The sequence below is a fragment of the Myxocyprinus asiaticus genome, chromosome 27 (assembly GCF_019703515.2).
Source record: "Myxocyprinus asiaticus isolate MX2 ecotype Aquarium Trade chromosome 27, UBuf_Myxa_2, whole genome shotgun sequence".
Taxonomy (NCBI): domain Eukaryota; kingdom Metazoa; phylum Chordata; class Actinopteri; order Cypriniformes; family Catostomidae; genus Myxocyprinus; species Myxocyprinus asiaticus.
This window is the reverse complement of record NC_059370.1, coordinates 35,153,289-35,181,285: the sequence shown is the minus strand read 5'-3', so window position 1 is coordinate 35,181,285 and position 27,997 is coordinate 35,153,289. Positions and strand designations below refer to the sequence as shown.

The window sequence follows — 27,997 nt, the reverse complement described above, 5'->3', positions numbered from 1 at the left end:
GATGCACAAACTTCCTAATGCACCCTCATTTCCAACTGGAGATCCTTTCACTGGAATGTTCTTTGAAATGCTGGCTGGGTGTCATATACGTGTACACTAACAGTTGACACTGCTGATCAGAGAAAATTTCCTCAGAAGGAAGTTGAAGCTGTATGGTCAGTGCAGTTTTAACCTTTATCACCAGAACTTGGACTGAAGAACTGGAGGTTACATGAGATGCACAATTTTGTCCTCTTGGGTGAGAGCTTTTCTATTTCTACCTTTTAATTAATGACAGAAGCTATGTTGGTTCGTTAGGCACTATAGATCATCTGGCAATAAAGGCCCATATAAATTTATGGGTGAGGACTAAAAATCTGATGGAGTCGTTTTGATGTCCTCATACTTCTAAGCAGGTCTCAAAAATGTGCACAACAGGATATTGCCTTAGATGGGCCGTGGACATCTAAGAGTGGGCAGGTTATGTTCCTCTTGACTTTTTGCTCACTAAATACAAATAAAAAACTTTTGTATATTTGCTTTTGTATTTTTTGAAGTGTGCTACACCAATATGGCACTGACTGAAAATTGCAGGACTTATCAATCACCCAAGGACACTGGATGTGCTCAGAGTTGCTCTTCGGATGTAGTTGAGCTCAATGTGGGTGGACAGGTGTACTACACCCGCTATGCCACCCTCACTAGTGTGCCAAACTCACTGCTGGGGAAATTATTCTCCACTAAAAAGGACATCTCCAACGACCTGTCCCAGGACATCAAGGGTCGCTACTTTATCGACAGGGACGGATTTCTATTTCGATACGTGTTGGACTATCTCCGAGACAAGAACGTCGTCCTGCCGGACTATTTTCCAGAGAAAGGGAGACTGAAAAGGGAGGCTGAGTTCTTCCAGCTGCCCGAACTCGTCAAAATCCTCACACCAGATGATTATATTCATAGTGATTTTGACGACGCGTCCCAGGGAAGCGACCAGAGATTGTTCCCTTCGTCTTACCTGGACGCGCGCGACAGGCGCTATGGCTTCCTCACGGTGGGATACAAGAGCTCGTGCGCCGTCGGGAGGGACATCGATGCCAAAACTAGAGGAATAGCCAAAATCTTCATTTGCGGAAGGGTCGGTCTGGCTAAAGAAGTTTTCGGAGACGCTTTAAATGAGAACAAGGACTCCGACCGGCCACCTGAACGATACACATCTCAGTTTTACTTAAAGTTTCGCCACCTGGAGCGCGCGTTTGATATGCTCGCGGAGAGTGGATTCCGCGTTGTCGCGTGCAATTCATCAATCACAACACCTCGTCACAACAGACCAACAGATGACAGATTCTTGTCCAGTAATACAGAATATGTCTTTTACCGTAAGTACAATTGATTTCAGTGTTTAAATATAATAAATAAGTTATAAATTACATGGATCAAGTGAATTTAATTCAAAGACACAAGCTGTGGGTGTCAACGCTTTCTTCAGCCAGCACCACTAGGCGGCGTACTGATATAAATCGCTCAGTTCTATTCAGTTTAATTCTATAATAACTCAGTTATCTGTCTCAAACTGCAAGACGTCTTACGTCTTACTTGTACGTCTTACATGATTAAATCGTTAAAATCGTAGACTGTCTGGAGTTTTCCCCACTCTTCTTTACTTCTCAGAGAAGGTTCAGAAGAATCCATTAATCTATTAGAGAGAGAGAGAGAGAGAGAGAGAGAGAGAGAGAGAGAGAGAGAGAGAGAGAGGGCTTTTGAGCCATTGCAGATGTTGAAAATTCCCTCAAGTAAAGATCTCAGGGAGATGAGCAGAGTGTGAATATTTTAGTAATCTACCACAGTGATGGCCACGCCACTCTGTCTTTTTCCTCTTTTTTTTAAGTGCATGTGCTTCACCTCATAGATATACAGTTGTTTTCATGCACATGCCTTCATTAGTGGTTCATTTGGCTCACAGTTGTCTTAAACGAGAGAGATGTTGCAGCATATGGCCAATTAAAAATCACTTTGTTCTTATTTCCGAATGAGTCCCCTTGGAGAAACCTAAAAAGAGTGGGGCTGGCAGGACGGGGGTGCATCTGTAGGACAGTCGGGAGATTTGGGGCGAAAGGACATATGGCTGCTTAATGATTTGTTCACTGTCATCAGTATAATTACTGCAGCTTTCAGCCCCTCCCGTAACCTACACATAATGAGTAAACTTCTAACACATCAAGAGTGTTATCTTGCATTTTATTGAGAAAGCATGTGATTGCCAGGCTCTTGCAGGAAAGTAAATCCATACATCCATGAAGAATTTTATGACAAATTCATAGTGCTAGCATCACAGTTTACCTGTTTTGTTTTTTCCCCCAGGTGATGCTTGTATTTATATGTAGATTGAGTCTGATCTTTAAGCAAAAAGTGGAAATCATCATAACCCAGGGACACAGGAATATTTTGAAAAGTAGGGGCGACACATTGAGGCGTGAATCAGTAGAAAGCACTTCCTGTATGTTCCTGCCACTAACAGTACAATTGAATCTAGGACTAGGTGTAATGTATATCCAGTAAGCCAGACTGGTAGTATAACTAAACCATATAGCTGCCATTGAATGTTTACATGTCTTGCTATAATTAAAGGTGCTGTATGCGATTTCATTTTTTTAAATTATTATTATTTTTTTTTTGCTTATTACAACTATACCCCCTCTCTCCAAAACCCTGCCCTCCACAGATAGGTCAGCAAACCCAGCGTGAAGAAACCATCAGCAAACTTGTACATGCAAATCATTCACAGGCAGAGACTGCTCTCTGATTGACAAAAAATAAATAAATAAATAAATAAATAAATAAATAAATAAATAAATAATGTGATAACATCTAAATTAAATGGTTTTATTCAAGTACAAACGTATTATTTAACATGTCTACATTAATTACACCCACAAAAGCCATTGTTATGGGTTAAAGATCAAGTTCAAATAGATTGTTAAGGTAACAACAGAGCGCATCGCCGCAGGCCTACTTTTACAGCCATCTTGGTTCCGGAAGTATTTTCCCATTAATTTTTCCATAGGGATTTCATAAAATCCTTCATAAGCATGAACCAAACCAAACAGCTCCGAGGTTAAACACATTACAAACTTTGATTTGAAGCTAAAAAGTATTTGGAAATCAGACAAAAAGATAAAGGTACAAGACTGTGTACTTAAAGGGGTCATGACATACTCTTTTTTTTTTTTATCAGTTTATCTTCCCTGAGGTCCACTTATAATGTCAGTAAAGTTTGTTATTTTTTGCACCAAAACAGTCATAATTTAATAATATATGATCATTTTCCACACTGTCTCTGGCCCTCTGTCTGAAACACTTGGTTTTAAGCTGTCTGGCCATTTAAGACTTCAATGTAAACGGCCACTGTTCTGATTGGCTAACATCAAGCAGCACCTCTAATACAGCCATATTTGAAACGCAATCCAAAGAAAATGAACAAGCTTCAAATGATAATTTATAAAACTAATAACATACACCCAACTTTCATACATGACATTTGAAACATTCGTGAATGAAACTGTTAACTCACAGGTCCGGTAGTGTTTAACTGCCCCATCTTTCAATAACAGTTCCTTTGCAAAGCTTGAATCATATGGTGACTGGCTCACAAGCAATACTCGCTGGTATGAGCCAAAAACATACAATCCACACTGAAATGTTCTGAATACACAAACGTAATACAATCCATGGTGATGTTCATGGGTGCTTCAACTGGCTTCAACAGGCCAAAGCAGAGACACTGGTCTTCACAACTCACAACTTCCGTGTTTGTTTACACACAGAACAGCATGTGTTTCTCCCAGACGGTGGGCAGCATCAGAATGAGATGCATTTTTAATCCTTGTGCACCCTTAGTTTTAGAATCACACGTGTACTTTTCAGGTCAAATTTGACCCGAAAACAATAAACAAGAAATTTTAAATTTTTATGAAAGAAATGTAATAACACTAACTTCAAAAAAGTAAAAAACACCAAAGTTTGTGCATTTTTGGGAGGGATTTGGGGGATTTTTATGGTATTTAGACCTTATTTGGCTCTAAATTACAAAATTATACCATTCATATTAAATAAGCACATTATATATTGTCTTCACTTCAATAAAAACCTTAATTTCAGTAAATTGAAAGAGTGTCAAAACATCAAAATATGTCATGCATTGGGGGTCTCTGGTGACATCTGCTGAAATAAAATTAACAATTGCATGAAATGACAACTATGTCCAGTAGATGCTTCAGTGCTCCATGCACTGGCTGATCTCTATAAGCCAATGTTGTAACAAACTTCATTTCTAGACATTATCACAAGTCATGCATTGGATATATATTTTAGACATTATAAAATAATTATTTTTCAAGTTGTAACATTTTTTTTAAACCACTTGGGTTGAAGTGTCAAGATCACCTCAATATTTTGCAATGATGCTCCAATATGCTGACAAACTTGACCATGCTGCCACAGTCAAATCTGATTGTGCTACAAAGAAAAGACATAGTAAATATTTTGTTACCTGTCATTTATTTCAAACATCAAACATCAGAATTCTTGCATAAACTCAGGAGTCAGACTCAGACTTAGACCAGTGTGGTATGTTTGGTATGTGTGGATAGGGGACGAAATGTCCTCATCAGTCAAAAAAAAAAATAAAATAAAATAAAAAAAATGGGTCAGAATGATGATGCTCTTCAAATCTAGTGATGTGCACATGTTTGTTTGATGGTTAGGTTTAGGGGTAGAGTTTGGAAATAGAAAATATAATTAGCCTGATGTGAAATCAGCGGGTCTATGAGAGATCACTAATAGAGTCTAGCAAACCTGTATGTGTGTGTGCTTGTGTGTGTGTGCATGCATGTGTTTTCTGCATTATGGATGTTTTATAGTCTCACCCCTTCATTTAAGTGTGGTTGTGTTCTGCATTATGTCTGATTTATTGATTTTTATTTGGCAAATAAAATAAAATAAAAAATCTCTGTATTTTAAAGTTTCCCATTCATTTCCTATGGCAGGTCAAATTTGACCCGAGGAGTTCAAGTGTTACTTTTTTACATTTTTACATTTATTTTTTTACAACCACTTATAATTATTGAATCAAGTCCAGACTTTTTTGTGTGTGTGTTCAGATAGGAAGTGGAGTAAAAGTCACCAAGTCTTGTACCACTCAGATAAAGAATACAAATTTTATTAAAGAAACAAAATTAAAATGGGTAAAAAATATACACTAGGAGTGCATGAGGGTTAAAAGTTGCCCTTGTACTGCTGTTAAAATGTGGTGCACATCGCCGGAAACACATCAAAACGATCCATATAGTGCATGTTTACAAAAGACTAACAATTAAATATAGCACAGATACAGTATGTGCAAAAACAGTCCAGAATGCCTTCAAAACAGCAAGACACAGCACAGCTGAATGAAATAGAATGGAGGTCTCCTTTTTAGAGTTATAACTTGACCTTGTACCTTTTAAAAGAGCCACGAGAAGCATGATAAAGGTAAAAGCCGTTCATCTAGTGTAGAAAAATATTTAAATCCAGACAGGCACATGAAGGTGTCCTGTGTAAGTCCCCTTTGCTGTAAATGAATCTACCATGACTGGCCCTCACCTGTGACTGACTGTGAGCACCAGTGGGCAGGGCCAAGGGTGGAATGATGAAAAATAGGCATTGATGTCTTGCTGAAGAGGCAGTCATATGCAGATGTATTTGGTCCTTGTGATGTCACAAGTTCCACAAATTCAAAACAGGCCGTTTCTAGAGCCTGGTTTAAATAAATGCTCTTTTTCTATTAAGGAGGAAGTTTTCAGTTCTAAAACTTACAGTATGTTTTTATAGTGCAATGAACTTTTATATGTCAAAAGATCAAGGAAAATGTGTCATGTCATGACCCCTTTAAAGTCTTCATGAGGAAATGAACTACAATCCCCTGAAGCATTGCAAAAGATGTAATCAAATTAAGGCTACATCTACATTAATCCAGATACGTTTGAAAATGGTGTTTTCGTTTTTGTAACGCCCTCTGTCTACACTGGCATTTTCAAGTGTTTTCCAAAAGTTGCTCGTCCACACTGAAACGTATGAAAATGCTTAAATCCTTGTACTGTGCTTGCGAAAAATCGCCGTTGCATGTACAGTCTGTTACGCAAGTGTTCTCGTGTTCTGTCACCGGACACCAATTCCAAGTAACTTCCTGTTGCCTTTGAAGGAATGCAATGTGAATGTTGTACAAAGTAACATTTATCTTTAATAATGCTATCAAAGTGAATACCAGGCACAACAGCGGCTCTATAACATGGGCCTACATCTTGATTGTTTTGGATGAATGAATCACATGACTTCGTCACATGACAACAAATTGTTTTCAGATATATCCGTTTTCACAGTCCACACTACAACGCAAAGACGGTGTTTTCAAATTTATCCACTTGGGAGAGCATTTTCAAAAAACTTAGTTTTCGCTGACAAAAACACCATCTCAGTGTGGACGGAAGGCCAAAACGTAGAGAAAAAGATGAATTAGTATTAGTGTGGACGTGGCCTAAAACAATGGTAAAATATAAAACTTTTGATATAAAGATGTTGATTATAAATACAGAAATGATATATCATGTACATTTATGCATTTGGCAGACGCTTTTATACAAAGCGACTTACAGTGCACTTATTACAGGGACAATCCCCCTGGAGCAACCTAGAGTTAAGTGCCTTGCTCAAGGACACAGTGGTGGTGGCTGTGGTGATTGAACCAGCAACCTTCTGATTACCATTTCAGTGCTTTAGCCCACTACGCCACCACCACTCCATATATATTTTATATTTTATATATTACACCACTCCACATATATTGTAATTTTTTTGCAAAATATTCTGATATTTGCACATATACAAGCAGTTTCAGAGAGAAGGAAGACCGACTCATTCACAGTGGGTCATGCGCATGGGCGATCGCTGCAGAGCTTGTTTGGTGCACTTTGTTGGCCACATTTCTCTGATTGATGGAGTTTCTCTTTAGGATCATGGGTAGTGTAGTTCTTCACCAGGAATTCTGCTATTAAACACGATTTCTAAAAATAGATGGGATAACACTTAAGGCTTCAACAGAAGCATACACCATCAATTAACAACTTCTGAGCTTACTTCCGGAAGCTGACTGTTGTGCTCCATTGCATGCTACCACTAAATTTTTTTATAAATAAATAAAAAAGGCTAGGCCACTTCCCTGACTCTTTTTAGCTGTTTACAGAGTCAAGGACACCAATTTCTCAGGACACCATTTCTATGATACTGTATGTGTCAGGTATTACAGACATTTTATATGTGGTAAAAAAAAAATCACTAACAACAACCATAAGGCATAAAGTTCAGAAAAATAGTTTCTCTTACAAGCGGTGGTTTCCATAATCAAGATTTAATTCTTATCAGATCATGTATTTTTATATCAATTTACATTTCACAAAATTAGACAAATGACGTATTTGTGCTTCAACCTGTACGGTTCTGTTTACAGCAGGACTGGTAGATTCTTGTTTCTCTTCTGAGTTGTTAGATCTTGAATCCCCTGGTGAAATGAACCAGTTGCTTTTTACAGGCCTGACTGCCTTCTTCCTGTGCTGTAACTTCTCAGAACATCACACACATGACACATTTTACCAATTTATATGGCCCAAGAGATTTGTAATATATCATTTGTGGTCAAAGGGTTCGCTCTCTTTCTCTTTTTTACACTTTCATGCGGCTCCTCGATCATTTTTTCTCTCACTCGTTTATTTTACGCTCTCTCTCGCTTGCTCCTTCATCATCGTTCTCCATGCTTATTTACTTTACAAGCAGTTTCTGTTCCGGTTGCTGCTGGCATGCTGCGTGAGTGTTTGTAGCTTGCTAGCCTGCTTAGCATTGCTTATTCTTATTTTTATTCTTATTCTTATATGTTCATCATTTTATCCTTTGCCATTTTACCACATACTTTGGGTTTTTCCGCTTTTCTACTGTTTCAAATGCGTGTATTTTACCACGTGCACCCGTTCTCTCTCTTTTTTCTTTTCCCTCTTGTCTACATCTCGTGTCTCGACTGCATGCATTTGTTTTCTCCACTGTGTTTTACACGGATTATTGCATCAATCTCAAACATCTGCTGATCAGGAACCACATTGAACCACATCGATCTCAAACCCTCGCCGCTCAAGAACAACCATAACAACAAAAACAACAAACAACTGCGGTAAGTCATGGCATCCACTCATGTTATTTCTTCCTGCATTGCATGCCACGTGTTTACTATAGCTTCTTCCGTCAGCAGTGAGGGATTCACCTGTGATAAATGTAAGGAATTAGTCAGGCTGACGGAGAAGGTTAGAGGAGTTAGAGACACGCATCTGAACACTAGTGGAGGCCAGTGAGAAAGAGAAGGGAGTAGATACTGTTTCGGATGCAGGTAGTACAGCGAGCAACAAACACACTTTGGTTCCGGCTGTAGAGCCCCTGCAGCAGGGCGTTTGGGTGACGTCTCGGCGGCATACTTGCTCAGCAAAGCGACACCACTCTCCCGTTCCTGTTAGGGTTTCCAATCGATACTCCCCACTCAGTGATGCACCCACTGAGAATCATGTTGAAAAAGCCTTAATAAATGGTGATTCTATTGTAAGGAACATGGAAATAGAGACACCAGCCACCATTGTTAAATGCATTTCCGGGGCTTGAGTGTCTGACATCAGATCAAATTTACAAGTGCTGGCTAATGCTAAATGTAGATTTTCTAAAATTGTTATTCATGTCGGCACTAACGATGTCCAGCTTTGCCAGTCGGAGATCACTAAAGATAATGTTAAGGAGGTGTGTGAACTTGCAAAAATGATGTCAGACACTGTAATATGCTCTGGCCCCCTCCCTGCTCGTCGTGATGATGAGGATTATAGTAGATTAGTGTCACTGAATGGCTGGATGTCTAAGTGGTGTCCAGAGAATAGCATAGGATTTATAGACAATTGGAAGAGTTTTTGGGGTAGACCTGAACTGCTAAAGAGAGACGGACTCCATCCCTCCAGGTAAGGTGCCGCTCTCCTCTCTAGTAATTTGGCTCATAGTCTTAATAGTGATAGTATTTGACTAATTGGGGCCCAGGTCTGGAAGCAGACAAACTGGTTAACCCGAACGTCTGCTAGCTGCCTTGAGACATCACACAGGTCACATAAACTACAACACATAGAAACCGGATCACCTAGATATCATATAGAGACTGTGTCTGTTCCCCGAACTACCAAACCCCTCACTAAATCATTTAGACAAAATGTGATTAAAGTCAAACTTGAAAAATAAAATAATAATAGTTGAAGATAAACATCTTATAAAGCCAGGGCTACTAAACATTAGATCTCTTTCTACTAAAACACTAATTGTAAATGAAATTATTACAGATCATAGTTTGGATGTGCTCTGTTTGACTGAAACCTGGCTTAAACCAGATGAATATATTAGTTTAAATGAATCTACTCCCTCAGGTTATTGTTATAAACATAAGCCTCATCTGAAGGGTCGAGAAGGAGGTGTTGCTACAATTTACAGTGAAGTTTTTGGTGTTACTCAGAGGACAGGATATAAGTTTAAGTCTTTTGAACTAATAATGCTTATAATGCCCACCGTCAGATAAAAATAAAAAATCTCTGTCATCTTTTGCCCTTGCTACAGTATATAGATCGCCTGGGCCATACTCAGATTTCCTTGGTGAATTTGCAAATTTTCTATCAGATCTAGTATTTAATGTAGATATAGCTTTAATTGTTGGTGACTTCAACATTCACACAGATAATGAAAATGACACATTGGGATTAGCATTTATCGATATTCTCAACTCTCTTGGAGTCAGACAAACTGTGACAGGACCAACTCATCATCATAATCATACACTGGATTTAATTCTGTCATATGGAGTTGATGTTGATACTATAAAAATTTTACCGCAGAGCGATGACATCTCAGATCATTACCTTGTTTGCTGTGATCAGCTAATGTCACTTAATCTACTCCATGCTATCATTCAGGTAGAACTATTCTTTCGACCACTAAAGATAGCTAATAATCTTCCAGAATTGTCTCATATACTCAGTAAGCCAAAAAGTCTAGAAGAACTTGATGTAATAACAGAAAATATAAAAACAGCCTTCTCTAGCACTCTTGATAGTGTCGCCCCCCTTCGATTAAATAAAATTCAAGAAAAAAGCCCCGCACCATGATACAATGATCACACTCATGCTCTCAAGAGAGCAGCTTGGAAAATGGAGCGCAAGTGGAAGAATACAAAATTAGAGGTATTTCGTGGTGCATGGAAGGATAGTGTCTGTTGCTAGACAGGCACTAAAAGCTGCCAGGTCAGCATATTTTAGCAAACTCATAGAAAATAACCACACCAATCCTAGGTGTTTATTCAGTACTGTGGCTAAATTGGTTAGGAATAAAGCATCAACTGAACCAGATATTCCGTTGCAGCACAATAGTAATGACTTCATGAATTTCTTTACTGATAAAATTGAAATAATCAGAAATAAAATTGGAACTATGCAGTCAACTGTCACAGCACCTCAGAAAACAGTGTCTCATAATTTCCTGCACGAGCAACTTCAATCCTTCACTGTCATAGTCATAAGAAGCTAACAAAACTTGTCAAAAATTCAAAAGCCATGACATGTATGTTAGATCCAATACCAACTAAGCTCTTAAAAGAGGTATTCCCTGTAATCTCAGAACCTCTTCTTAGTACTATTAACTCGTTATCCTTAAGACATGTCCCAAGAAACTTTAAAATGGCAGTTATCAAACCGCTTATTAAGAAGCCACAGCTTGATCCTGGAGAATTGGCTAATTACAGACCGATTTCGAATCTACCATTTATATCGAAGATACTAGAAAATGTAGTGTCCTCCCAACTATGTTCATTTCTACTGAGAAATGGTATATATGAACAATTTCAGTCAGGATTTAGGCCCCATTACAGTACAGAGACTGCACTTATCAGAGTTACAAATGACTTGCTCTTATCATCTGATCATGGCTGCCTTCGACACGATAGATCACGGCATTCTTTTAAATAGGCTGGAGAATTATGTTGGCATTAGTGGACTTGCATTAGCATGGTTTAGGTCATATTTATCAGAATGCTACCACTTTGTATGTGTAAACGAGGAATTATCAAATCAAACAAAAGTTAAGTATGGAGTGCCACAAGGATCAGTTTTAGGGCCTCTGCTTTTATCCTTATACATGGTTCCCCTGGGAGATATTATCAGGAATCATGAAATAAGTTTCCACTGTTATGCCGATGATACTCAACTTTATATTTCTTCTAAACCCAACGAAAATTCACAATTCTCCAAATTAGCAGAGTGTATCAATGAAATCAAAGATTGGATGGCCAGAAATTTCCTTCTACTCTATTCCGACAAAACTAATTATTGGACCAAAAACCTCTAAAAATAAGCCACTAAAATATAATTTGACTCTCGATGGATGTACTGTTACATCGTCTTCTACAGTGAAGAACTTGGGTGTTATATCTGATACCAATCTGTCCTTTGAAAATCACATTTCCAATGTTTGTAGAACAGGATTCTTCCGCCTCAGAAATATTGCTAAGTTATGACACATGCTCTCTGTTGCTGATGCTGAAAAACGAATTAATGCATTCATGACCTCAAGACTAGATTACTGGGAGGATGTCCTGCAAGTTCAATAAATAAACTTCAATCGGTTCAAAATGCAGCTGCCAGAGTGCTGACTAGAACCAAGAAATATAATCATATTAGCCCCATTTTATCATTGTTATATTGGTTGTTATGAATCCAGCCTCTGTTGTTCCTCCCACTCACCACCAGAGGGCTCCATCACCTTGAAATTTACTTTAACTCTCTGGACTCCATTTCCCATAATCCCCATACCTGTCAATGATTACCTGTTCATCTGTTTCCAGTTCACTCAACTATTTAAGTCTCACTCTGACTCACTGTCATTGCAACGTCTTGTTTTGCCCTGGCTAACATCTCTGAGCGTTTTCTGTATTTACTGCCTTTTCTGTGTATCATTCTGGACTGTTTACCCTGTTTTGACCCGTTGCTGCCTGCCTGCTGTTACTACCCTGTTAACCCGGATATTACCTGTGATTGCCTGCCGCCTGCCCTGACCTCTTGCCTGTTTAATAACTATCTCTCTGGTTTGCCTTGTATATTACTATTGTTGGTGATTGATCCCTGCCTGTCTACATTACTACATTTATTGTAAATAAAGCTGCACTTGGATCTCTACTCCGATGACTCATCGTTACAGAAGACTTCGCCACAAACCAATCCAGCGGCTTTCTTCAACTAACTACCAAGCTCTCAGGTACTTCATCAAACCCAGCGGCACACCCGGCCTCATCAAGAACAACTGACCGAACCAAAATGGATCTAGCGGTGTACTTTATCCAGTTGAGCCGAGCGAACTTACCCATCAGCGAATACTCACATCATTTTAGCACCGTTGCCAGACACATTGGTTTTACTGATTCCCACCTGAAATCAATCTACCGGACCAGACTCCTAGTTCACAGGTGGAGGGATTTGCCGGAGACAGGAGACTACACTTGGGAGGAATATGTGAGCTTAACATTGGAAACACTCGCTTCAGAGAATCCTCCTCTCTCAATCCCGGTTCCAGTTTCTGAGTCTTCCACATCTGAGTCCACTCCACTCCATGTCATAGCAGCACTTGAGTCTTCTCCATACCATGTCACAGCCACACCTCAGCCTGTTCCTTACCCTGTCACAGTCATGCCACAGTCGGCTCCACGCCACATCACAGTCAATCCTGAATCTGCTCCACACCAGGTCACAGCCAAGCCTCCCATGGCCCCTGTGTCCAAGTTGAATGATCCGCCATTGATATCGGTGCGTTGGGCCACAAGAACCCTTCCTCACAAATTATCACCGCCCACGCCTGCCACGGCCAATGAGCCAACGCCCACACCTGCCAGGGCCAACGAGTCAGAAGTCTCGTCCGTCCCAGAGCCATCGTTACCAGTCTCGTCCTTCCCAGAGCCATCATTACCAGTCTCGTCCGTCCCAGAGTCATCGTTACCAGTCTCGTCCGTCCCAGAGTCATCGTTACCAGTTTCGTCCATCCCAGAGCCAGCGTTACCAGTCTCGTCTGTCCCAGAGCCAGCGTTACCAGTCTTGTCTGTCCCAGAGCCAGCGTTGCCAGCCTTATCCGTCCCAGAGCCAACGTTGCCTACGTTGGCCGTCCGGAGGAGGAGAAGAAAGGCTGCTGTTTCCCAGTCTCTGCCAGTGTTTTCAACCACAGAGGTCATTTCCCAGTCTCTGCCAGTGTTCACGACCACAGAGGTCATTCCCGAGACTATGTCCATACCTACGGCCACGGCCACAGAGGTTGTTCCCGAGTCTCTGTCTATGCCCATGACCACAGAGGTCGTACCCGAGTCTCTGTCTACACCCACGACCACAGAGGTCGTTCCCGAGTCTCTGTCTATGCCCACGACCACAGAGGTCGTTCCCAAGTCTCAGTCCATGCCCACGACCACAGAGGTCACTCCTGAGACTCTGTCCATGCCCACGACCACAGAGGTTGCTTCCGAGACTCTGTTCATACCCATGACCACTGAGGTCATTTCCCAGTCATCCTGGACTCTTAGCCTCGAGCCTGTCATGGCTTCACCTGCCACGGCTCCACTCCTCGAGCCTCCCACGGCTCCATCTTCCACGGCTTCACCCTTCAAGTCTGCCACAGCTCCGCCTTCTACAACTTTGCCCCTCGAGCCTGCCACGGCTCAGCCTTCCATGGCTTCGCCTCTCGAGCCTCCTACAGCTTCGTCTACCACGGCTCCGCCCTCAGAGTCTTCCATGGCTCCAGTCTCCAATCTGGGATCACCACCCAGGCCTCCTGACCCTGTTTCAGCTCTATGGTCTTCAACCAGGTCTTCTGATCCAGTCCCTACTCTGAGATGGCCTACTGGGTCTCCTGGCCAACCACCTGATCCGCTCTGGTCTTCTGGGTCTCCTGGTCGTCCACCTGATCTGCTCTGGTCTTCTGGATCTCCCAACCGTCTGCCTGATCTGCTCTGGTCTCCTGGGACTCCTGGCCATCTGCCTGGTCTGCTTTGGCTCCCTTGGTCTCCTGGCCGTCCACCTGACCTACTCTGGTATCCCTGGTCTCATGGCTGTCTGCCTGGTCTGCTCTGGCTCCCTTGGTCTCCTAGCTGTCCACCTGACCTACTCTGGTATCCTTGGTCTCATGGACATCCACCTGGTCTGCTCTGGCTCCCTTGGTTCCCTGGTCATCTACCTGATTTGCCCTGGTTTCTTTGGACCCCGGCGTCACCTAACTCATCGCTTCAGGAGTTGCTCATGGGGGGGGGCTCTGTTATGAATCTAGCCTCTGTTGTTCCTCCCACTCACCACCAGAGGGCTCCATCACCTGGAGATTGACTTTAACTCTCTGGAATCCATTTCCCATAATCCCCATACCTGTCAATGATTATCTGTTCACCTGTTTCCAATTCACTCAACTATTTAAGTTTCACTCTCTCTCACTGTCATTGCGAAGTCTTGTTTTGCCCTGGCTGACATCTCTGAGCATTCTCTATATTTACTGCCTTTTCTGTGTATGATTCTGGACTGTTTACCCTGTTTTGACCCATTGCTGCCTGCCTGCTGTTACTACCCTATTAACCCGGATATTACCTGTGATTGCCTGCCGCCTGCCCTGTCCCCGAATCTCTCTGGTTTGCCTTGTATTTTACTATTGCTGGTGATTGATCCCTGCCTGTCTACATTACTACGTTTATTGTAAATAAAGCTGCACTTGGATCTCTACTCCGCTGACTCATCGTTACAGGTTACCTGTTAAATTTCGTATTAATTTACATACAAAGCTTTGAATAGTCTAGCTCTGCAGTACTTAAGTGACCTTCTGACACGCTATATTCTGTGACGTTCATTACGATCACAAAATTCTGGCTTGTTAATAGTTCCTAGAATATCAAAATCCACAAAAGGAAGTAGATCCTTTTCCTAGTTGGCTCCTATACTATGGAATAGTCTCCCTAAGAGAGACACTCACTCAGTTTAAGTCTAGACTAAAGACTTATCTAGTATTTAGAAAGACATACACCTAATTTATCCATCAGCTAACAATTAAGCTGCTTTAGTTAGGTCTGCCGGAACCAGAAACATCTATCATGATCTATAACTCTGCATAAAATTGAATGACATCTACGCTAATATTATTCTATTTGTTTTCATGGGGTTTCATATCCCGAGGTTACCAGAGCCGGCCAGATCCAGCTCCATTCCTGCTTGGTGTTGGACTCCACTGCTATGTGTCTCTGAGTGATGATGACTAAATGCAGCCGGTGCCAGACATCACTTCAGTCTTTTACGATGGACTTCAGAGGATGAACTAATGCCAACTCCATCTGTAAGACATGGGATACTTCATATGCCACTGCCTGAACCTTGGATTTAGGATGGACCCCACTGAACCTCAATGAAATGACCTGCCGGTTGAACTGCGATGCATCTAATTGATCTCTGCCTGCATCACCTGTCTAATGATAGACTACACTCTTGAAATGGAATACATAGACTGTAATTTAATTGCCAACAAAAGCTTTCATTAGCCAACTAACAAAGGACAATGCATTTATGTGAACTTCTGCAGTTAATCCAGGATGGACTTCAAAGACATTAGTCATTAATCTTACAGTTAATAAAAAAAAAATTTAAACACTGGACCTTAACACTTACTTAGTTTACTAATCTTAAACCATGACCTGCACTGCACATAAATAACTAATAATGGCATTATATTCATGCTGGTTACCCAGAGGGGATATGGCCCCCACGGTGAGCCTGGTTTCTCCCAAGGTTATTTTTCTCTATTAACCCACATTTTATCTTTGCAACAGTCGACTTCAGTTTGCTCACAGGGGTTCTAAATACAACTATTATTTAATTATTAATTTTTTATACACAATTTAAAATCATATTTAATAAAACTACACAATGATCACTCTAAGACTTTATAGATTTTACAGTTTCATTTTTTGTTAATGCATGATTTTCTGTAAAGCTGCTTTGAAACGATGCGTGTTGTGAAAAGCGCTATACAAATAAAAATGACTTGACTTGACTTTATCATTTAGCATGCCTTCTGCAGGTTGTTGACATTTATTTTCTACATTATTTGTTCCAACTGCTCAGTTTTGTCTCTGCATTAATTAATATTCATGATAAATGGCAAAAGATCACATCCACCATGATTTCTGCTAAGCAGAGAAATAAACTGCCTAAGCATTATGCAATTCATAAACCTCTCACGCATGTTCAGATTTCAAAGCTGCATTCAGATGGAACCTTTTTTTACTGTTTTTTTTTTTTTTTACCTCTCTTTATTTATTGCATGCATCAAACATGGCATTTAATTTTGACCTTAAATTGTGACCCTTGTTGTAAAGCTCAGAGATCTAAATAGTTTAAATTCCAAACACATTGCACATTGAAGATGAAAAGTCCAGAATATGTAAAATATGTAAAGAATAACTTTTCTTCCTCTGAAAAGTTAATACAACACAAGAATAAATAATGAAATATTTGGCCTTTCATCATGCAAGCAGACAATGATTTTGAGTGAATGATTTTAGTCTTTTTTTTTTCATGAGAGCATGAAATTTAGCTTTTTAGGTAATTATCAGTACAGTAACAATACATCATCAAATTGACAGGTCTTTCCTTATTCTTTTGACCATTAAGGACCAAAACAGAGTAGCTAATTATTTACTTCTCAATCCTGCTTGCAAGCTTTAAAATTAAAAAGCTATCAAATGTTTCTTAAGGTCACCTTCTCTGCTGCTTAATAAGATTGAGAATCTGTTAAATGTTTTGTAGTCTTAAAGCAGAATCACCAACTGAAGTTGATGTTGCATGAATAATTGTCTCTAAATTCAAAACTTAGAACCTAGTTTAGATTCAGTCTCACACTACATGATTTTGTATTTCATGTAACGCAACATCATGACACAGCCTGTCACATTGTTTCCAGACCAGTGCAGCTTTCACATTACTAGGGGAGAGTCAAGTGTGGTTCATGGATTGTATTAGGCCCACAGCACACAGTTTCCAAGCTGGGCAACTAAGCTTGTCAAAATATGCCACGGTGAGAGAGAGAGAGAGAGAGAGGAGAGAGAGAGAGAGAGAGAGTAAGACAAAGAAATCTTATTTTGGCTATATCCTCCCAGAACCTCATGTGAATATGTAGTTTCTATTATGCCTGTGAATGCAAGTAATTTACAGTCACTATTGAACTGGCGCAGAGAAGAAAGTTGGGTAAAGGAAATCAATCCTGTCACCATTGAGGGATTTAAAGCGGGGCAGATCCAAACTTCTGTATGGACAGAGCCACAGCCCACCTCAGATGGAAAGCAAATCAAGAACAGAAAGCAGTCCAAGAGATTCACCCAGAAGTCCCAGCCCTACCAGCATGTACATGGATTCCATGCTCAAGAAAAATCACAGAGGCACTGAACTGAGGCTCTGAGCATGGCATTGATGCTTTGCCTGTATTAGAAAAATCCTGCTGCAATTGCTGTTGAGTTTCATTGTAAGTCACTTTTTATGAATAAGTTATCCAGGTTATTCTGAGCATATTAATGGGAGCTTAGACAAAATATAGTAATATACGTATTGTATAGATAAAGAGCAAGAAAAGATCCTACATGTCTACTAGATTCCTATATGTACCATATACATTCTTTGAATGCTCCAGGTTAAATGCAACTTCAGCTCTATTGATAGCAGCTATGACAGCATCCGTAAAACCAAGCAAAATTGTGTTTACAGTGATGGACTTGCAATGGAAGTCTATGGGGGAAAACCTTCTATATAGTTTAAAAGCAGATTTTTTTAAAACACTAATATACATTTTTGTGTATAAATATTTGTGTTATTTGATATATATTTAAGCTGAAACAATTTAAAGTAGCTTAAAGCCGTTTTTCCACCATTGGGCTAATTGGTGCTGAGCTCGGTACGGAACGGTTACAATACCATTTTTACTTGAGCACGGTTCGGCACAGCATAATTATAAACCGTTCTCAGACCGGAATTCTCGCCATGGTTAGCTATCTGTACTCAACCATTCTCAAGTGTGCTGGTGGAATGACTTTAGTACGTGGCGACTCACGATTGTCAATTTAACAACGGCATGGTAACTTATAGCCCTTTTAGTTGTTTCTAGCTTGCCAAGTTCACTAATATTTGGGTGAAGTTAATAAAAGTTAAGATAAAATAGAGTATGTTTCGTGGACCTTCATGATTTTATGAACTAGTATTGTAGTCTACATTTATTTTTCTAGCTCATTAAAATTCATTATTCTGATATAATATTTTCACATAATACTTATATAATATTTTGTCAATAAATATTCTTACTGCAGTGAAACCAGCTTATCTGTAAAACTGAACAATTTAAATGTTAGACAGTGGGAGAGTACGCAAGTTAATTGGCTACCCGATTATATGTCAAATGACCTACAGTATAAGCTTACACCATGCGAGCCGACTGGCTTAATATATAACATGTGACCGAGCCGATAGGCTAAAACAGATAACAAGTTCAAAGAACCTATCAGCTTGACCCATGTAGAGTTTCATGCCTGAACTTCAGTCATTTATCAATTACCAAGTTTCCTGTGGGTTGAGTTTGCGTTATGTAAAAAGTGCTTTTGGGATAGTTTTGTCAAGTCCTTTGGTATCTTTGTGCAGATATTGTTTGAAAGTTACCAGGATTACCAAATTTACAAGGTTTATGACTCGACTTAACATACAGCCTACAATGTTTACGTGTTGTGGCTATACTTCCAAAACAATTTATGTCTCATAGACTTTCATTGTAAATGCATTACTGTAAATGGCACGGATGCTGTCATCTGTCGATAGAGCTTTACTTATATTGGACTCAGAACATTCCTTTAAAAACAACAGGCTTAGAGAATCAACCAAACCATTAAAGTGTTATAAGATGCTAAGGAGATTTAATTATGTTTTTCTTTTGCATTTCATCTCTAAAAATTGTTTCATTTATTTGGTCTTAATGTGATTAAGATATTCAATTGCTACCATATTCAATGGACACTTTGGACACTTAAGGCTCACTTAGAAAACAAAATATCAAACCAAGTGGCATCTGCAAACAAATGATGCTAGACCGTTTCTTAAATCTATCTTCACTTTTCTGAGCCATTTTTCCCCAATGACTTTTAACCAGCTGGTACCAACTTAATTTTTTGGATGTATAAAGTCAATCTTGAGCCAGCTTTTTTCATAAGACAGTGTCAACCTAGATTCTTGCAGCAATGGCTCTTCTTTAGTATTAGATAATACCTGCTCTCCCAACGTCCTCCCTTGTCTACTATTTCCTTCTCCATTTCTTAAAAGGGACCACTGTAGTGATAGCAGGGCTTCTGTCATCTCATTCTGGTGGTCTCATTACACCCCATCAGTTCTTTAAGAGGGGTCATGACTGCATTGAGATGGTCTGGGCTCTCCAATCTGTCCGTTTGGCACTTCTGCACCACAAACGCATTTGGCCACCTTTAACAACATCAGTCAGGGGAGAATACTGTTACATTGTGTGTAAACTTCCAGCACAAAGCATCTGGATCGCAAGGAGACTGGGACTGGTGTGACATGTCCTTGGATAAGGACAATGAGTGCTTATTAAATCCAACCATGTCACACCCTTCTGGCACCCCGCCTTATTTCAGATCAGCTCATCTAGGATTCGTCAGCTCTTTTTACATTAGGACACCTCATTAGAATTGCGATTTTGGCTAGGAGTGGCACGATTTAAATTCTGACATCTTGAACATATGGCGATTACGGTGATGTCAAGTCAAGGTTGGTATTGACTTTTCACACATGTGGCTCACTACATTGCTTGAAAACAGGGTCCACAAAGACGGTTTATCTACATGACTGTTTCCCCGCTAGGACAAAATTGGCCTATTTTACACATTAACAAGGAGATAAACATTACCAAACCTCAGGCTGTGTCAAATCCATAATGGAGGGTCTTGTAACTCTATTTAGACTTTAATCAGACATAGACACTCTGTATATTTACACAGACCTCTTATAACAAGGCCTGTTAGCTAAACCTTAGAGGCAAATACAATTTATCAACAGCATTCATGTGGCATTGATTTCATCTTTATCATGTTTTCTGTAGTTTTTCAAAGGATAAAAGTATGGCACAGTCTGCTAGAAATCAGGATCAGTAGAATGTGAATATAAAGTGAACCCAGAGCATGTTGCAGTAACAATGCACGCAATGCATTGTCCCAATCAGGCAGTTATGTAATTCTTGAAATAGGCCTGTTGACATTGGAACTGATATGACTGTAAAGAATTAAAGAATACTTTTGTCAGGCAACCTTAAATGTGCTTCATGTGGTAACATCTAAATTAATCGGTCAGAAATATGATTTAATATGAATGAATCAACCTGGCTATGTTAGGTTACACCAACAAAAGTAATTTTGAAAATGTATTGTGAATTTGAATTGAATTAAATGGGGAAATCAGTGCCCTGCCCTAGTCATTCATTTTCCTCTACAGTGCTGAGAGTTGCCTTCACTAATTTCCCATATCCAACCAATCTGTTAAAAATTTAGAGATATATGAAAAAAAAAAAAGAAATAGTATTATGGTCTGACGCTAGAGCCACAAAAGCAGAGTGGTCATACAGTATACCTGCAGAAGGAATTGTAGTTTTATTTTAGTAAAATTGATGGTTGTCATTGTAGTGTGCCAAGGCAGAGACCTGTGTGCCCTGACTTTGTGAAAATAGCTCCAATCCACAAATGCCGACAGGGGTTGTGGTGAGCGTGTTTGGATATCTTTCCTTGCATATCAAATTGGAAGGCTTGACTAATTTTTCAAGAGCTGAGATATTTATTATTTTCCTTTGTTGTTTGTAGATACAGTGTATCTTATATTTGAAGCTGGACAGTCTTGTATCCATACAGCTCAGAGGTTGCTCCTTGCAGCTCAGGAGACTCAGATATCAATTAAAGGAATATTCAATACAAGTTAAGCTCAATAGACTGCATTTTGCATAATGTTGATTACCACAAAAATATATATATATTTTTTTTTTTTTTTTTTTTTAAATTGGAGGTTACAGTGAGGCACTTACAATGGAAATGGGGCCAATTTTTGAAGGGTTTAATTGCAGAAATGTGAAGCTTAGAATACTATAAAAGCACTTACATTCATTCTTCTGTTTAAATTTGTGTATTATTTGAGCTGTAAAGTTGTTTAAATCATTGTTTTTGCAGAATTACATGGTTTACGGCATTACGTTGTCATGGCAACATAGTTGTAAATGTGGATATAACTTTACAGAGAAAAGGTTAGTAAGCGATTTTATCACACTGAAATCATGTTAACAAGCATATTGTTTACGTCATGTGGCTATACTTTTTAAACAGTGAGTATTTTAATGTTTACAGATTGGCCCCATTCACTTCCATTGTAAGTGCCTCAATGTAACCTAGATTTTTACTTATGTTTGTTTGGTAATCAACATTATGCCACAAAAACTGTCGAACCTTGAATTGAATTCTGAATATTCCATTAAGTATCAACTTTATCTCAGATGTTTAGAATTCTTTAGGAGAAACTGACATGGGACAAATGTTAGCATACTGTACATTAATGGTATTGAGATATAAAATGAATTTGGATAGCAAGTCCAAAAATATTCTCTAACAAGAATTTGATGAGAAGTGTCTGAATTCATATTGAAATTTCTGACTTAATTTTTAGGCTTTGGTATCTTGGCAAATCTGAGCACAGTTTGTGACATTGTTGAGATCTCTTCTGATCTCAGCACTGTACAAAAGTTGTGTCAGGTTACTTAAAAAATGTGCTTCATAGAAACATCTAAATTACTGGCTTTAAGACAAAAATGTTATTTAATCTGGATTCAGCAAAGAAAGTAATTTGTATGCGTTCGATCAAGTAAATAGATCCTTGAAGTAACAATTGTAGGTTACCCCTTTTTTAGAGTAGTGGAGACACTTGATATTACTGGGGTCTTTTTCGTGGAAAAAATTCTGAGAAACAGCATACTTAAGCAAAAGTCTATTTTTTTTCTTCTTTAATCTAATTGCTTTCTAAGAGATACAACTACAACATTAAACACTAACCCCTGTTACTGATTTCCATTTGACATAATCCATCATTGATACCATTGTTTTTATAAATTAAACTTCTCTCCACAGCAAGCACTCATTAGTTGCACCAGCTCAATGCAGGTCTTAATGGAAAAATACTTGCTGCCCTTGCGATATTCCATATTCACATTAGTTGCACAATGTGAGCATTACAGGTTTGAGTGTTAATAAAAAATGCATAGAATTGTACCACACTACTTTTAGGATTTGAAAGAGGGCTCATGCCATAGCTCCACTGTAGTTAGAGCATATTACATATAAAGCATACTGCTCAGGAGAATCTGGATCTGAAGCACTCTCAGGCATTTAGACTCATTGCATTACGGGTAGGTGGGTGGGTGCCTCTTGTGATGAGATTGTCTCATCACAAGCCCGGTGCCAAATGCACCTCCTAAGCTTGTGTAATTCATGAGAATGCACTCACATACGGTAACTGATTTAGCTCTGCAGACAAGCCCCGGCCATAATGGGCCTGCAATATGATCCCAGCAGCTGTATGCCGCTCTGTAGTCTCTTTCAGATGAGAATACGGACAGCGGAAGGGTGGATAAAGCAAAATGCAATACATTTATGATACTGCAGCAATGAGCTTAGTGAGTATTAGTGGTTAACAACACAAGATTAGCCTAATGTCCTGCTGACCAAGGCTATTTGATATTTACCTCTTACAGTAATCCTGATTAGCCACTGGTGAGGAACCTACTGCCTCCAGTTCTATACCCAAGCTACACTTCAGTACAGTCTGACAGATAATGCCTTATTTCAATTTGGGAAATGTGAATTTTTATGTGGATGGGGTATCTGAGGAACACAGTGAGTTGAGGAGCACTTTAGTCCAGCTTATTTAGTTTTATGATATTGTTATTGGTGCTTTGCTCCAGTATTTTACTTCAGGTCCCATTGGGCTGTACCATCTATTTTGAAACAATCTAAGAGCTTCACCATCAATAAAAGGCCCATCTCTCCCTTTATATGCTGTGGGGGGAGAAGACGAGAAGAGAAGGGAAGAGAAGAGAAGAGAATGTGAGGGAAACTGATTTAATTTGAATGCAGGAAATGTGCTGCCTCTTTTGGTGTCAGATTCATGAATTCCCATTAGAAGGCCTCTAAACTTACTCTTTCAACCCAGTGCAATCACACTGCCTCCGATTAGCTTGCTATTTCGTTCAACAGAATGATTTTCTAATGATTTTGTTATTAATCAGTGTAAATAAGCTGCTTTTGGGAACAAACACAAATTATTGCTTTTAGGAAGACATAAAATAATGTTTCTGCCTCACACACAGTGAGCTAGATTAGAAATTTGTTGTCATCATTAACTAATAACCAACTCAGATGACCCTTCTATGCAGATGATGGCTCATAGGTGATAACTCTTTTTAATAGAATGGGATTCATGGTGGTTGGGATGAGAAAATGCAGGAACAATTATAAACATACAAAATATGGAAGCTCACACACACACACACACACATGTTGGTGCAGCTATCCTTATGAGGACATAGACATAATGATTTTTATACTGTACGAACTATAGATTCAATCCCCTAACCCTAATCCTACCCCTAAACCTAACCCTCACAAAAAACTTTCTGCATTTTTACATTTTCAAAAAACATAGTTTAGTATTTGTTTTTTTAAGCAATTTGAGTTTTGGGGACACTAGAAATGTCTGCATAAACCACATTTATAGCATAATACCCTTGTAATTACCAGTTTGTAACCTAAAAAATTGTCCTCGTAAACCACCCAAACCCGCCCACACATGCACACACACAAACACACACAAACACACTGGCTTTGATGGGGTCTTTGTTCTGTATGGGTGAATGTCACAAAGAAATGTCTGGGTCATATTTTAGCCCCAAATCAAAAGAAAACTAAAACTGGTTCAACCTGGCTTCTTCAGCCACCCTCAATGAAAAGGTGTCACCACACTGTCAGTGCTAAGTAGCATCACAATCAAATGACAAAAGTCATGTTTCCATTCAAGTTACGAACTAAATTTATGCTAAAAATTGGAAAATCGCACAACAATTTGCAAATAAAGTTGCACTTCCATCCTGTGTTTAAGAGAACAAAATCGTCACTTCTGGGAAAATTGGCACGAAATAGATATGTAAATAGAAGTTGAAGCCACTGTGGCTCATTTATTAAATGTGATACACTTCTACTTGCAGTTTAGAGCACACAGACAATACACAAACTTCATGTTTGCTTGCATTCAGTAGAAGCCAATAATTTTGATGGACAGGCTTTGGCATTTTAGAATAACCAGAGCAACATTAAGATGATATTGATGATATTTTCTGTGCGAATCATAATATGTGTTCACAGCACATGGCTAGTTGAGGCAAAGCCATATGACTCTGGATCTATGAATTTGAATAAGTTCTATAGGAATAAATATGATAAATTCCATGTGTTTTCATCATAGTTTATGCACGTCTTCTTATTGCATAAAAATGTATCCTGAAATTAGCATAAAAAATGGATCGTAACCAAGCTAATCAGGGTGTTAATATTCAAAATTGGGATGAGAAAAAGGAGCCTCCATATATTAAAAATATTTTATTTTTTTTAAAAGAGAGAAAAAACATTTAAGGTGAGATTTTATGGCCTTTATCAAGTATAAGGGTGAATTTAACAAAGCTTGTCAAAAACATGTCAAATTTTACCCTCAAATAAAATACTTTTGCATAAATTATATTTTGCATAATTAAAATGATGCCTGATTTTATGACCAAAATCATCCTTTCTAGATTGTCATTTTTTCCCCATTAAATTCAAAATAAATTGAAGTAAGTATAACAAATACTACTATGATAAATAAATACTTTTACATAATACAATTTAAACAATTTATTGTTATTTATTGCATTGCAGTAATGAGAATTCAGAAGGAAAATGTACTTAATGGTGCACTCAGTAACTTTCTGTTTGTGTCATCTTGGACTTACAGTGACACTTAGGGGTGTGGATGCAGCATCATTCAAAATCAACAGTTTTCACTTACAGATGCCATTGTAGAAATTCACTATTCACAATCAGCCATGATTCATTGAAAGTGTCCAATAACAAGACAGTTACTGAGATTAAGCAAGTAGTATTCAGCTGATCATGTGATTCTAAAATGGCAGCCGCCATGAGGGTGCCCCTGTCCCATGTAGAATAAAACAGCTTTTATAAGCTTACTGATATGACTGGAGTCCTCATCTCATGTTAGTGGTCATGATTTTATACATATGCTTCAAAATTACAATTAATTTCTTTAGGAGTAAAACTTTTTTAATGGTGAAAAAAATACTGAAAAAATACTTTAATTGCCTGGAAAATAATATCACAATGTAAAAATGCTCCTGAAATGGATCTAAAATAGGCTTCAATACCTTTTCATTATTATTTGTTTCTTTTTTATTTGTGAAATATGAAATGGACATGTTTTTGATAGGTTTCATGATATTCTTCTGGATATTCCTGCTTTAAAGTAGCAATAGTGACATTTAAGAAGTTCCTTGCCCAGGATGGAGTGAGAGGTGAGCTGTCTTCATAACCTAAAGGAGCCACCTGGGCTCACAGGCAGGTGATGCATTGGATGTGCTAAAGCTTGTGCCAGGAAACAGAAAAGCTAAAGGTATTTGGTCTTTCTGTGAAGATGAAAAGGATGTCATCCATCCTCACAAAGTGCTTCTATAAAGAAAAGAACATGTTTGCATTTCAGATCTTTATTTCAATTTATTTGAAAAAAAAAAAAAAAACTACCTATCACACTACCATCTCATGAATGGCTAATACTTTGAAGTTTAAATATGTTTGTGCAGTTAAGAGTCTATTTTGATGCTTACAAACTGATCTATCAGTTAACATAAGTGCCTTGATTCACACTGCTATCTGTTTGAGTCAAGGATTCAGTCCATTGTGGTTTTAGCAAATCTCTTCATCCAAAACACAAAACAGATCAATACATACTGTATAGTTCACACAGCAATTTAAATGCGGTTTCTTTATATCTTTGAAAACTGTTCAATACCATGCAACTAGCTTACAGCTGTACATATTAATGTGATGCATTGTGCAATGTGTTTGTGATGCTCTTTTTCAGGTTTGTGAGTTTCATTTTCTTCTAAGTAAATGGTGCATTCTAAATGTGCTTCTTAAATGCTGGCTTGAGCATTGACTGGGTAAAATGAGAAATATCCATGCCATTAGAGAAGCATTGTCTGTGTTGGTTGAACTACAGTAACATACTGTAAGGGGAAATGGAAAATATCTTTCGCTCTCAGTTCTTTAACCTTTGATATCAGGTTGCATGCATCCTCTCAACTTCACAGAAACTGATTTCTCTGTGATCTGATACCTACAACACTGCAGTGATGTCCAAAATGACTTCCCATTTATCATCTGAAACTTCTCATATCATTTTGGCTGTTTTGGAGTAGATTTGTGTTGTGATATGTACTGATGACATTTGTGGGTTTTTGTGGATTTGTATTTTGAAGGTGGCCCATCTGGATGGTCTTCACCTCACTGCGACTGCTGCTGTAAGAGTCACAAGAGCGAGCGTGAAGGTGAAAGCGGCACTTCCTTCAATGAGCTCTCCACTTCCTGTTCCGAGACCCAATCAGAAGCCAGCTCTCCCCAGGAAACCGTCATTGTGCGTCCTGTCACCCGCCAACCCAATATCCAGACCTTGGACCGGCCAGTCAAAAAGGGTCCGACCCCAATTCCCAGGAGAACTGATCTGCTTCGCGTCCGGACCACTGGGCCACGTGATATCATGGCAGGAAAAAGAAAACCAGCCAAGGAGAAGCTGACCCCAGAGCAGGAGCTAGAGAAATGCATCCAGGACTTCCAACGCATTAAAATTCCTGAACGCTTTCCGGAGAGAAAGTACATGTGGCAGTCAGAGCTCTTAAAAAAATACAAGCTCTGAAATGATTTCCTGCGGACTCACTGAGCCTATTAGTTCAACACAATGAAGCTCTCAGTGTATAAGATGACATCATAATTCTTCTTTTGCTTCGATTTAATTGGCTCGTCTGTGCAATCATCCAGTGAGATGCACAAATAACAATTCAATGTACCTCAAGTGACTCCTAAAAGGACCAGTCCTGTTTTGCCACAAAGCACGATGACATTTAACTCCAATTTCACAAAACCTAGACAAAGCAGACCTCTCAAATGAAAATAGATTGCGTATATACTATACAAAATAATCACTCATATTGCCTGTTAATGTTCAAAGTTGGCACAAGGATAGCACTTTTGTACAGTATTCCAGCGAAGAATTCAACACTATGAGTACTGTAGGACTCGCGTGTGAATGTGTTTTACATTATCTGGTATTGTGTTCAATCAATGGATAGCAGCCTACTACCACAAATCTATCCTTTATTTAAAGAGTTTAAAACAGCCCAAATGTTTCCTGCAGTAGACAGATGACAATGCATGTTATTTCACTCATATAGAATAATCACTCATATCAATTAGCTCCATGTAATTTGTGGTGTGATCTACCTTGTTCACCAAACATCAAACATCACCCAGCTGAAATGCATCAGAGAAGATCGGATTGAAATATTAGGTCGTTTCTGTTTAGCATTGTGAACATTTTTGCAGAGAATGTTATTTGCTTTTGCCTGTGAGTATATGAGGATGTTTTTTGTTCTGAATGTGCAATGAATCATTAAATGAACTGGCTTTAAAGTACAA

At 39.0% G+C, this 27,997-nt stretch overlaps 1 protein-coding gene across 1 annotated transcript; it reads left to right on the top strand.

Annotated features, from left to right (window-relative positions):
• LOC127418364 (BTB/POZ domain-containing protein KCTD16-like) lies at positions 1–27,997 on the top strand. Its single transcript, XM_051658971.1, has 2 exons — positions 1–1,355; positions 26,785–27,997. Exons 1-2 carry the CDS (start codon positions 551–553, stop codon positions 27,216–27,218), a joined length of 1,239 nt encoding a protein of 412 aa, XP_051514931.1. The 5' UTR covers positions 1–550; the 3' UTR covers positions 27,219–27,997.

Excerpts from the sequence above, each read along its gene's own strand:
- LOC127418364 (XM_051658971.1), top strand. The coding sequence starts at position 551 with ATGGCACTGACTGAAAATTGCAGGACTTATCAATCACCCAAGGACACT. Across the intron at positions 1,356-26,784 it reads TACAGAATATGTCTTTTACC|GTGGCCCATCTGGATGGTCT; the intron begins GTAAGTACAATT and ends TGTATTTTGAAG.